The following is a 12667-nucleotide window of genomic DNA, read 5'->3' as shown; positions in this document are numbered from 1 at the left end:
AGACAGAGAGAGACAGACAGACAGACAGACAGACAGACAGACAGAGAGAGACAGACAGACAGACAGACGAACAGACAGACAGAGAGACAGACAGACAGAGAGAGACAGACAGACAGACAGACGAACAGACAGACAGAGAGACAGAGAGACAGAGAGACAGACAGACAGACAGACAGACAGACAGAGAGAGACAGACAGACAGACAGACAGACGAACAGACAGACAGAGAGACAGAGAGACAGAGAGACAGACAGACAGACAGACAGAGAGAGACAGACAGACAGACAGACGAACAGACAGACAGAGAGACAGACGAACAGACAGACAGAGAGACAGAGAGAGACAGACAGACAGACAGACAGACAGACAGACAGAGAGAGACAGACGAACAGACAGACAGACAGACAGACAGACAGAGAGAGACATATATAAACTTGCCGCTATCAGGTCTCACACAGGTTGTGTGGTCGAGGATAACGGTCACGCGCCCCTTAAGATTCTGCGCGCGCTCATGTCATGGTTATCTCATTGCAGGCTACAACATTGCTTGCAAAAATAATGTGCGCGCGCGCTCTACGACCGCGCGCGTGGATCTCATTTGCGCTCGCGGATTTTGGCAGAGATATGACGTCACAAAAGTTTGTTTATTTACTTTCGAGCGATTAAAGAACAAAGTACAAAATAAAACATCAAATACACACAATGATGAGTCTCCAAGTATAATAATAATAATAATAATGATACGTAACAATAAATAATAACTCTTCACGAGTAATGTGTGTGTGTGTGTGTGTGTGTGTGTGTGTGTGTGTGTGTGTGTGTGTGTGTGTGTGTGTGTGTGCGTATATAACGGAAGCGGAGGAGGCGGCGGCCACACGCATGTGCGCGCTCCAGTTCAGACAACGAAGTGTTTTTCAGAAACGTGACGAGAAACAGTTTAAAAGCAGAAAGCGACAGAAGAAGAAGAGTCTGTCTCAGAGGCTGCAGGTGAGAAAACTTTTCATTTATATGTTTTAAACTTTATTTATTTTGTGTGAATTCAAACTGAGGCTGTGAGTCTGATTAAAGCCACATGATATTTATAATATTTTTATAATATTCGGATGATACTGACTGAATTTCAGTGTTCAGTTTTTATCATCTGTCTCACACAGAGAAACATTTTGAACTGAACTCAACAGAATATGATGCTTTTATGATTTTATTTGACTTCTGAACTTTCTGTTTTAAATATGATTTCCTGTATCTCTCAGTGTTAATGCTTCAGTGATATTTTAGGATCTGATCAGTGTTTGTTGTTTCCTCGTGGATGATGATGTCATATATAATAATATATCAGTCAGAGAAACCAAACCACTACTTTTACTGCAATACTTTAACTACATCAAGCTCATAATACTTATGTACTTTTACTGCAATACTTTAACTACATCAAGCTCATAATACTGATGTACTTTTACTGCAATACTTTAACTACATCAAGCTCATAATACTTATATACTTTTACTGCAATACTTTAACTACATCAAGCTCATAATATTAAAGCTGAATAACTGACTGTCGTATCCGTCACTGACATTCTTCTACACATGAACCTCTTACCTGCTCTCTGGATTCTGTGTTTCTAACCGTGAGTTGTATTGATTAAAATATATTTAAAATTAATAATCACATTAATACAAACAGACTCTTCTGTCTCATTGGCAGGATGGATGTGACATCACACTCTGAAAGCGGCGCTAATAACAGCTCAAAGCAATCAGAGTGCATCTCGAGCCAGCCAACAGCCAATGGGATTCTTCTGCATCACAACACAGGTCAGTCGACCAATCAATCAAACTTTATTAGTTTATATACAGCATCTTTCATACAGCTTAGTGCTTTACAGACGACAGACAGGCTGATAATAATTCAAATGTGATAATAAAAGCTGTAAAATATATAATAAACAATAACAAATAAGGGACTAAAACACTTTAAAACATAAATATAATAAAATAAAAGCTTAAATGAACTAAATAATGTTGTAAAACCAGTTTGTTGTTGTTTCTTTGATTGTTTGATGTGGAAACATGTTGAAGCCTGCGGAGCACAAACAGACTTTACAGACACAAATTGTTATTCAAAGCAGAGTATTTTTTTATAGATTTTTGAGCTGCTTTCAGATCCTTGTCAGTCTGAGAATAAAAAGAAAAAGTGGCCTCAGCGAAGGTTTTCGTTCTGCAATTTGGAACAACTAAAAGACTCAGATGACCTGAGAGGCTGTACTCAGGGCTGGATTACCCGCCATACCCCCAAAGTCCCAGCTTCACTTCATATTATTTGGGTCTACATACATCTAATTAATTATAAATCAGTTCTTAACGAGCAGCAGTGAAGTCCAGTCTGAACTCTGACTGGTCCTCCATCCTCCGTCTTGTGATCTTGGTCTCGAAGAGGAACTCTGGAGACTAGTTTTAGTTTCTGTTGAGCTTGTTAGTTGTAAAGTTGTGTTTTTATCACAGAAAACTAAGGGACAGGTTGTATTATTCTATCATAGGAGGACTGTAAGGCTACCAGCTATTATTTTCTATAATAATCCATTGATTGTTCAGTGAATAAAATTATTCCCTGAAGCCCATGTGAACATATTCAGATGACTTATTTTGTCAGAAACACAAAGATGTTGAGTTTTACTATGATGGAAAACTGGGAAAACTAGTAAATATTCACATCTGAGAAGCTGCTACCAGAGAATTTTCTGCATTTTTGATGAAAAAATGACTTAAATCATTAATCAAATAACACGATTGATGCCAATCAATCCATGAATCATCTAATCATTTCAGCTCTGGAGTACCACCGTGTACAGTAGAGGCCAGTATGAGGTTAATCCAGTACTGGTTCACACATTAAGGTGTCAGACAAGTAAGCAAATGATTCTGTGTAAATCAAATCCTCTGTCGATGTAAAACAAAGTGGAATCAAACATCCTGACAGAGCGAACACATCAGATATCACTGGATGTTTTCTGTGACTGATGACATCACGTGTTAAACTCATCCTGACCCGAGAGCAGTCGCACATCCTCCCCGAACCAGTGCAGGACTCTGAGAGGGGACTTCCTGTCTCAGGACGTCTGTATTTGTGCCCTGAGCGAAGACTGACAGGCAGGAAAAAACACAACTCCTGATGCCTAAAAGACAAAACAGGTCAATGAGACAGAGCCTTTAAAATGATCCAAATCACTCAGAGCGTTTTCTGATTGGTCGCCTCTGAGGTTCATGTTTGAGTGAAAGAGGTCACATGGAATATGGTCGACATATCTGACCTGACGCTTTATTTCCCTCTCATTGTAACCTGCTAGTAATCCTACAACACACATATGAGCAGACTGTTCTTCCTCAGGAAGCTGCGTTCCATTTACATGTGCAACAAGCTACTGAGGATGTTTTACACGTGTGCGATAGCGAATGCACTTTTCTCTACAGTTATATGCTGCCAACAAATTTAAGTTGGTCAGGAAGTCCAAATCTGTGGCTGTGCTGGAACTGGACAGTCTGGAGCCAGCGGCAGAGAGGAGGATCAGGGACAGTACCGTCCTTTATCCCTCTCAGCCGCTCTATGGTGAACTGTGGCAAATGGGTGGCTCATTCAGTCGCAGACTAATTCCACCAAAGAGCAAGACAGAACGCCGCCATCAGACTGTACAACAAGAACTGTGACAACAGGATAAAACAGCTGTGAAGGCTCATCACCCCCATCTCCATCCCACCCACGCACTCCTCCATCCTCCACAATATGTAGAAATATAGCTGGTCTGTGTAGATAACGATACTGCATATTTTATTTATATTTCATAACCACTACTTCACCTATATAACATATACACATATAACTATAGCTGCACCGACCAGAACCTTTACTTCTGCACATATTTTGCACAACTTTCTTTCTTTTTACATCCACAAGTCAGGTCATGAATATGTATCTATATGCATCAGGTCATGTATATGTATCTATATGCATCAGGTCATGTATATGTATCTATATGCATCAGGTCATGTATATGTATTTATATGCATCAGGTCATGTATATGTATCTATATGCATCAGGTCATGTATATGTATCTATATGCATCAGGTCATGTATATGTATCTATATGCATCAGGTCATGTATATGTATCTATATGCATCAGGTCATGTATATGTATCTATATGCATCAGGTCATGTATATGTATCTATATGCATCAGGTCATGTATATGTATTTATATGCATCAGGTCATGTATATGTATCTATATGCATCAGGTCATGTATATGTATCTATATGCATCAGGTCATGTATATGTATCTATATGCATCAGGTCATGTATATGTATCTATATGCATCAGGTCATGTATATGTATTTATATGCATCAGGTCATGTATATGTATCTATATGCATCAGGTCATGTATATGTATCTATATGCATCAGGTCATGTATATGTATTTATATGCATCAGGTCATGTATACAGCCTAAGTATTGTAATGTGTCATATTGTTTATAGATTGAATTCCATTTACTTGACTTCTTATTTTGTTTGCATTTATTACTCCTAAAGTAGTTTATAAAAGATAAAGATAAAATCTTATCTTATATTTCTCCAGGTATGCAGATGTAAAAACAGATAAAACTGTTATTTTTGGAAGTTATGTTACAGCTCATCGTGCTACTGTCACTTCCTGTAAACATTATTGGTTGCTTCTTATTGGACGGCGCTACAGATGTCTCCTAGCAACGTGTTCTTTAAGTTTTAATGGTGTGAACTTATTAAGTAAATCAGTTTGAAACTAGTTAGTCATCAGCTGGTGGAACTGAGCTCACCTGTAACCTCAGAGACCAGTTTTATCTAATCTAATCTAATCATCTACCTGCAGAGGAGGCCCCGCCCCCGCTCTCTGATAGGCCGGAGGACGCTGACAACGGTGATGACTCTTTAACCAGCAGCTCTTCCACCAATGACACCTCTTGTCTCCTGCCTGCCCATCCCGCCTCTGCAGCCCCGCTCCAAAAACAGAAAGGTGACAGTTCACATCCTGAGAACACCTGGTGACACGTGACTCGGTGTGATGTCATCTCTGATGTCATCTCTCTGTCTCTCAGATACGGACAGGTCGTCACCGTCTCCTCCTCCTATCTGTACTCCTCCGTCTTCCTCCCTCACCTGTCCTCCTCTTCCTCCTCCTCCCCCTCCTCCTGACGGGTCCTCCAGACACAGCTGCAGCCTTCCTCCTTCTCATCCTCATCCTCATCATAATCATCATCATCAGCAGAACACCAATCAGAAGCGTCTCTCCTCCGCTAAGAGCCACACATCCTTCAAGGCGGGCGCCGCCCAGATTGAAGAAGTAGCGGGAGACGGTGAGCCAATCAGATTTATTCTAATTTACTGCGAAGTCAGAAATTCATCTTCTAATGAAACGTTTGGTTTAAGAATCTGAACTCAAAGTCAAATCTGAACACACAGACATGAAACACATATTAACATCATTCAGTGTGATTAATTATCTCCGATGTCCATCAACAAGCTTGAAGTTTACATTATTAATTTCTAGTTGACATTGTGAGTGTATGTGATGTGTGCAGCTTTGTGTTTTGTATTATGTGTCCTGTGTGTGTTTTTTTGCTTTGTACTGTTTGTTATTGTGCTGTTATATATTTTAATTGTAAAGGACTGCAGATGAAAAATTAGCTTTAAGCTAACTCTGGTGCGGTACATCAAATGTTAACATGGTCCCAGTAAATACAATACAATAAACCTCCATAATTCCTCTTAGAAATCAGAGAAAAAAGAGGCTGCAGAACCTGCCTGAGAATCGTCACATTTTTAAGTTTCCTTCAGTGATAGTTGTCTGTACATCTATCGCTACACCGCAAACAGGAAATGCTAATAGATAATTCAGCAGACTTTTAATGGAGACTATTTGCCAAAATGTGAACAAATATGGGCTTCAGACGACAGCAGTACCTACCTGTAGCTGACATTACAACAGCGCATTTAATGAGCTTTTATAGGGTCTTGCTCTGTTTCCATCTTTTTAGATTAGCAACAACATTTTCACACAAAAGTTAAATTTCACACTGAGCTGATAAAATGCAGCAGAAGGACAAAACTCTGAGATCCACTTTAAAACACAAAGATAGGATTTAAATGACAGGAGGAGCAGTGAAAAACAGTCATTACAGCTGTAATTATTACTGGGTGGAGGTGAAAAATGAGTCACATACAGAGAGGAACTGGATTAAAATCACTGACCAGCAGGTGATGTTCAAATCACCACACCTCCCCCATTTCCCCTCCGCAGCCCACCATGGAAAATAAAATGATGTTAACTTTGGAAGATTTTCACTCGATTTGACTGAAGAAACTCCCTCTCACTCTTTATCAGCTGAACACCTCCAACATGGGGGTCTGCTTATCTCTACACGCACACACACACACACACACAAATACACACACACGCACACACACACACACACACACACACACACACACACACACACACACACACTGATAACCACTCCCAGCATCCGATGGTCTAGATCCTACAACGCCCACCTCGACCAAACATACAGCCTGAGAGCATGATAGTGTTTTTTCAGCACTTTATTTTTTCTCTGTTGCATTCACTGTCTCCTGTCTGTTCTGTTTGTCTCTGTAGACTGTTGCGTTCACTGTCTCCTGTCTGTTCTGTTTGTCTCTACAGACTGTTGCGTTCACTGTCTCCTGTCTTTTCTGATTGTCTCTACATACTGTTGCGTTCACTGTCTCCTATCTGTTCTGTTTGTCTCTGTAGACTGTTGCGTTCACTGTCTTCTGTCTGTTCTGTTTGTCTCTACAGACTGTTGCGTTCACTGTCTCCTGTCTTTTCTGATTGTCTCTACAGACTGTTGCGTTCACTGTCTCCTGTCTTTTCTGATTGTCTCTACATACTGTTGCGTTCACTGTCTCCTGTCTGTTCTGTTTGTCTCTACAGACTGTTGCGTTCACTGTCTCCTGTCTGTTCTGTTTGTCCCTACAGACTGTTGCGTTCACTGTCTCCCGTCTGTTCTGATTGTCTCTACGAACTGTTGTGTTCACTGTCTCCTGTCTGTTGTGTTTGTCTCTACAAACTGTTGCGTTCACTGTCTCCTGTCTGTTGTGTTTGTCTCTACAAACTGTTGCGTTCACTGTCTCCTGTCTGTTCTGTTTGTCTCTACAGACTGTTGCGTTCACTGTCTCCTGTCTGTTGTGTTTGTCTCTGTAGACTGTTGCATTCATTGTCTCCTATTTGTTCTGTTTGTCTCTACAGACTGTTGCGTTCACTGTCTCCTGGGGTGTCTGTTCTGTGAACTGCTGTCCATGTGTTCAGCCGTAGGATCGTGTCTGGTGTGCGGAGGGGACGTGGCCGGGTGCTGCGACACTGTGGACGGCTGCGGCTGCTGCTGCTGCTTGGAGGCGGCGGGGGACGTGGCCTGTACAGAGGAGGCATGTCAGGCCGTGTTGGAATGTGGGATATTGGAGGACTCATCCGACTGCCTGGAGATCTGTTTGGAGTGCTGCTCTATCTGCTTCCCCACATAGAGCAGCCAATCAGAGACAGACTACAAGATGATGCCAGAGATAATAAGAACAGGAAATTCCAAACAGAACTGATGTGTTAACTTTGTTCTGGCTGAGTGGACACAGACTGACCTGCTAACACGTAAAAATCTTTTTTAGTCTTTGAAATGTTTAAATAAACAGCTGAACAGATTGTGTGGGAAGAAAATGAAGAAGTGCAGACTTGGTCAACAGGGTTTTGGTTTGGATCAGGAATATGCTCAGTAAACTTTACGGCATTATTGTTTGTTTAGATATCTGCCTCTTTGGTGAAGAGTTGGACATACATGGACAAACTGAGCTACATGTATGTTAGATTATTTACGTGCCTGCAGGACATCAGTGTGTCTCTGTAGAGACAACGAGGGTGAGCAGGAGACCAGAGTAGAGCCTGAAATTAATGGTCATCTTATTATTAACCAGTCTCTTCCTAAAATTATGCTGCATTCAGGTCACGTGGGATTGATGGGGAAGATTCACATGTTTACAACTTGCAAGCGTTCACATCATCAGACAACTAACTCACGACAGTTGTCTGATGACAGTCGGTCCAATGAGGGTTCAGTTACTGACTACGTGACATCATATCCGTTAAATTTGTTGTTTAATCACCATGACGACAGACTCTGCCGATGTGAGGCGTTCATGTTTGCCACATTTACAAGCATTTGTGTTTTATGAAGTGTCACGTCGGATACATTGAAGCTTTCAATTGCTGACATTTGAAAACAATATTTCAGATGAATACCTGATTGTCAGTGATGCAAAGACAAAGAATCAGATCTGTGGGCGTCAGGACACAAACATGTGTCTGTCCAACACTTTGGATCAGAGTGAGACATCCGACTTTTACCTCTTTTAAAGGAAGAAACATTCAGTTTTTCACATTGTGTAAATTTCTCATTAAAAGATGCAAATAACTTCACTTTAAGAAATCTTTGTACATCAAGAACTTGTGCAAACTTTCTCTAAATGTGAGATGTCATTAAAATGTCTGTATGATTTATTTTTATAACTCCACTGTATTCACTGTCAGTGTGTAATGTACAGAGCTTTAAATTGAGTTTCACCTTATTGTTTATCTGTCCGGCTGCAACTTTACTGTTTTGGTTCACTCTCAGCGCTCTCATAGCGTCGTTTTGGGCCGTAGCAGGCAGCTGTTTGCAGAGAAAAAGCTCTAAAAAGCTGCTGTACACGATCTGCTCAGCACCAAACGGCAAACAGACACAGTTAGCTGTAGACTAGCTGGTGAACATAGTGGAGCGTTTAGCAGCTAAAGACCCAGATATTTACCTCAGGAGTTGGTAGAGAGTTAAAAAACAGAGCTAAAAGAGAGAGAATATTGGACTTATATTCACCAGGTGGACAGAAACACGACTCAGAATGAATGATAATGTTGCTCCATAACTGCTGGATGTGAAAATAAGCAACTGTTTGCTAACATGTTCAACATATCAAACACAACATCAGTTAATTCAGGTTTAATAATATCGAGAGGACAGTGTTTTATATGAAAGAGATGATTATAAACAGAGTTTCTCCCTCTGCAGCAAAAAATAAAGTTCATTTTCTGATTCCCTGGCTGTGAAACAGTGTTATGATGTTTCTGAGTCCTGTGATTGACAGCTAAGGAGGAGGCGAGGCCGGGCGGGACAGGAAGTGGGTCCCGCTGGTACAGGAAGTGCGTGTTTGTCAAAGCGACGAGCCAGGACGTCCAAACAGGAAACAGGAAATCACTGAAATGACAACGCCACCTGACCTCCGACCCCTGGATGCCCGACATCAAAGCGAGCGAGAAAGGACACGCATGCATGCACATACACACACACACACGCGCGCGCCATCAGGTGTCAGTTTGAAAAACAGTCAATTTTATTTTTCCACAGATTTCTGCACATCTTTGCCCAAAAACACTGCGATATCCAAACAGTTCAAACCCGAGGTTCGAGACCCCCCAACAGGCCACGATATTCATCTGAGGGGTCATGACATCATACTACACAAAATTACACTCATTCGAATGTCAAACTATGCAGCTCATTCAGCAGATGTACTTTTCTGTTTTCTAGCATTTCAGACAGAATTTATAATTGCAGTCAATAGAAGGAATGATCCAACTGAGCTGTAACGTTTGTCACTTTGAAACTGAACTGCTCAAACATCTCTCATCTTACAGACCTCATTCAAACTTTAAAACATTAACAAAACTTTGAATTTCCAAAGTTGTATTCTGTATTCTGATACCTTTTGTACTTTTGGAGCAATTTAAATCCAAAGTGAGAGCTTTTACAGCAGTTTTCAGACCTCATCAGTGTCAGGCACAGAGCAGAGCAGAGATTTTTTAAATTGTAAACACATCTCACTCCCACAGTTTTAACTCCTCAAGTGCATATCACACCTTAAAATGTTGCCGCAAGCCTCCTCTCTCTCAAAATGTAAATATATTTCCTATAGGAATTATAGTTTTTGAGATCTGAACCATAATCGATAGAGAGAGCGCCGTCACACTCTCATTGACTGCAGTACAATCTGCAGGCTGTCTGTCTCCTCACTCTCTCATTTCTTAAACTTACAGATTGTCTTTTCCTTCAAACACTAATGTGAATATGTGCTCCATGTTTCCAGGTTCCCCTGCTGGCTCTGTGGTTAAACCCTGATAATGACTATTTTAAGGTTCTGGGTTCAATACAGGTTCACAGCAGTGATCTTCATAACTCTGCTCTTATAAACAAAGTTGCATAACATGTTTATTATGTACCATCATGCTGTGTGACTCTAGTTCTCCTTATTATGATAAGAATGTCAGAGCTGCAACTCTTATCTCTTATGTAGTTAAAAGTCTTCACATGTAGATCTGATCTTCTTTACTGTTGATGGCGTCACATGTTGGCTCAGTGCACACAGCGCTACAAACATGAGGTCATAGGTTTGATCCCACCTGCAGGCAATGTTATTCTTGGCAGAGTTTCAATACTATTCAGCGCCCACTGCATTTTTTAGTTATTTTTATTCTGACCTCATTTCTTTGGCACCTAATCATTCCTCCTGTTCATACTGACCATTAGAAGATCCCTTCATGATGCACTTACAATGGAAGTGATGGGGGACAAAATCCACAGTCCTCCTTCTGTGCAAAAATTAATTTAAAGGTTTATCTGAAGCTAATATGAAGCTTCAGCATCCAAATTAGTCAAATCAAGTAGATATCTTTCAACGTTACAGTCTTTTTAGTGTCAAAGTCCCTCTTTTTGTTACTATACTTCCACCTGCAGCTCAACAGGGAAACACTGTCAGAGGAAACACAAAGAGGGAATTTGATGCTAAAAAGACTGTAAATGTGTCAGATATCCACTTGATATGACTAACTCAGACTGATGAAGCTGAATAGAAGCTTCACAGAGACTTTTAAATGACTGTGTGGACACACTGTGGATTTTATCCTCCATCACTTACATTGAAAGCACATTTGAAGGATCTTTTAATATCCAGTATGAACAAGAGGAATGATTACAGCGAGGAAAACCTCTTTCACCGCTCATATGGACACCTGACTGCTGGTTTAGGACTCACTTTAAATATTGTAAACCTGTCCTTTAAAAATGACAGACAGACACTGCCCTCCGGTGGACAACAGCATAACGACAGCCGTCACAGAGCTGTGTTGTAAATACATGTGAAACATTTAACATTTAAAAATGTTCAGTATGGGACTACTGAAGAGGACACAGAGATTTAATTTAATGTTAATGAATATATACATATACAAATGTCATTCTACCAAATCATCTCCTTTGATGAACATTTTTGCACATAAATTAATTAATTAATTAATATAAACCAACTAAATATAAACCAAAACTTTAAAAATGAACAAATGTGTCACTACAGTTTAAGATAATTTGTTTTAATATTATTTGTATATTTTTTAAATGTGTTTTTTTATTTTTATGGGTAGAGATGTGTAAGGCGTAAATGAATTATATTTTCATGTTTTTATAGACTTTATTAGCACCGTTATTGCAAATTAATAAGTTATTTGTTGACGTGAGGGTTTGTTTTAAAATATTATTATTGAAATATTGTTAGATTATGTTCAGTATTTTTTATTGTAACAAAAACCTCTTTCCTTACTATTTTTTTTTTTTATTGTTTTCTTTATTTTTTGTGTACACTAAATGTAGTACTTGGCAAATATTTCATCTTTTTCTGTAAAAACTATTGATGAACACTGTTTCTATAGTTCTTATAAACACTTCATGAATAAAAATGATGATAATATAATGATGGAAACAGACAGAGCAGCTGGTGTACTTGTTTGTGTTTGTGAGGAAACAAAAGACAAAAAAGATTTTAAAAACTAGGTTTTTTTTTTATCAGTTTATTTCAATAAAAAAGTTTAAATCTGAAACATAAAGTATCTATAAAAACAAACATGACGTTAAATGAAACACATTCAGATCATTTTCAGACTACATGAAACACAGAAACACTGAGCTGTGTGTTTGTAAACATAAATGTCATATAAACATAATAAAAACATCAATAAATGACAAACAGAAATCCCTTTATGGAGGAAGCTTTCATCTGATAACAGATGATTGACAGCTGGGCCAGCTACTGTTGCTATAGTAACCGGTATCACCTCATGTAACATCCAGACAGTTCATGGCTCTTTATTCTGGTGATATTTTCACTATTAAAATGTTTCTCCTTCGGTGAGGAACTGATAAAACTAAACCTGTGTTCTGTTTTTAGTCTCATGACATCAGGGAGGACAACTGGATTAAAATCTCAGACATTTAAAGTTCAGATGTCACAGAGTCTGAATGTGAAGCAAAGAGCTGACATCAGATCAGTCTTGAGTTTCTGTACAAACCCAAATAAACATCTGCTGCTTCACATTTGTCTGCAGATGACATTAATGTGCAGAAAACATATTTGAGACAAAGCTAACTGACTGTTAGCTGCAGCTACAGCAGTGAGTTAGCTTGTGTCTAACCGCTTTTGTTGAGCTAACCGCTAACTTATCAGTTGGCTCCACAATGCAGTTTCATATCTT

The 12667-nt window shown here is 39.5% G+C and overlaps 1 protein-coding gene across 2 annotated transcripts; it reads left to right on the top strand.

Annotated features, from left to right (window-relative positions):
* Nucleotides 1-846: 846 nt before the first annotated feature.
* On the top strand, nucleotides 847-9198 carry zgc:113363 (uncharacterized protein LOC791449 homolog). 2 transcript variants are annotated; one of them, XM_067593433.1, is made up of 5 exons: nucleotides 847-987; nucleotides 1708-1817; nucleotides 4904-5047; nucleotides 5130-5387; nucleotides 7379-9198. In XM_067593433.1, the coding sequence occupies exons 2-5, from the start codon at nucleotides 1709-1711 to the stop codon at nucleotides 7588-7590; spliced, it is 723 nt and encodes a 240-aa protein (XP_067449534.1). In that variant the 5' UTR covers nucleotides 847-987; nucleotide 1708; the 3' UTR covers nucleotides 7591-9198. The 2 variants fall into 2 exon arrangements, with proteins under 2 accessions (XP_067449534.1, XP_067449533.1); XM_067593432.1 differs by having other exon boundaries at nucleotides 7319-9198.
* Nucleotides 9199-12667: the final 3469 nt, after the last annotated feature.

This window comes from Thunnus thynnus, chromosome 6 (assembly GCF_963924715.1).
Source record: "Thunnus thynnus chromosome 6, fThuThy2.1, whole genome shotgun sequence".
NCBI lineage: Eukaryota > Metazoa > Chordata > Actinopteri > Scombriformes > Scombridae > Thunnus > Thunnus thynnus.
Note: the sequence above shows the minus strand (reverse complement) of the source record. Positions and strands in the feature narration are given on the sequence as shown.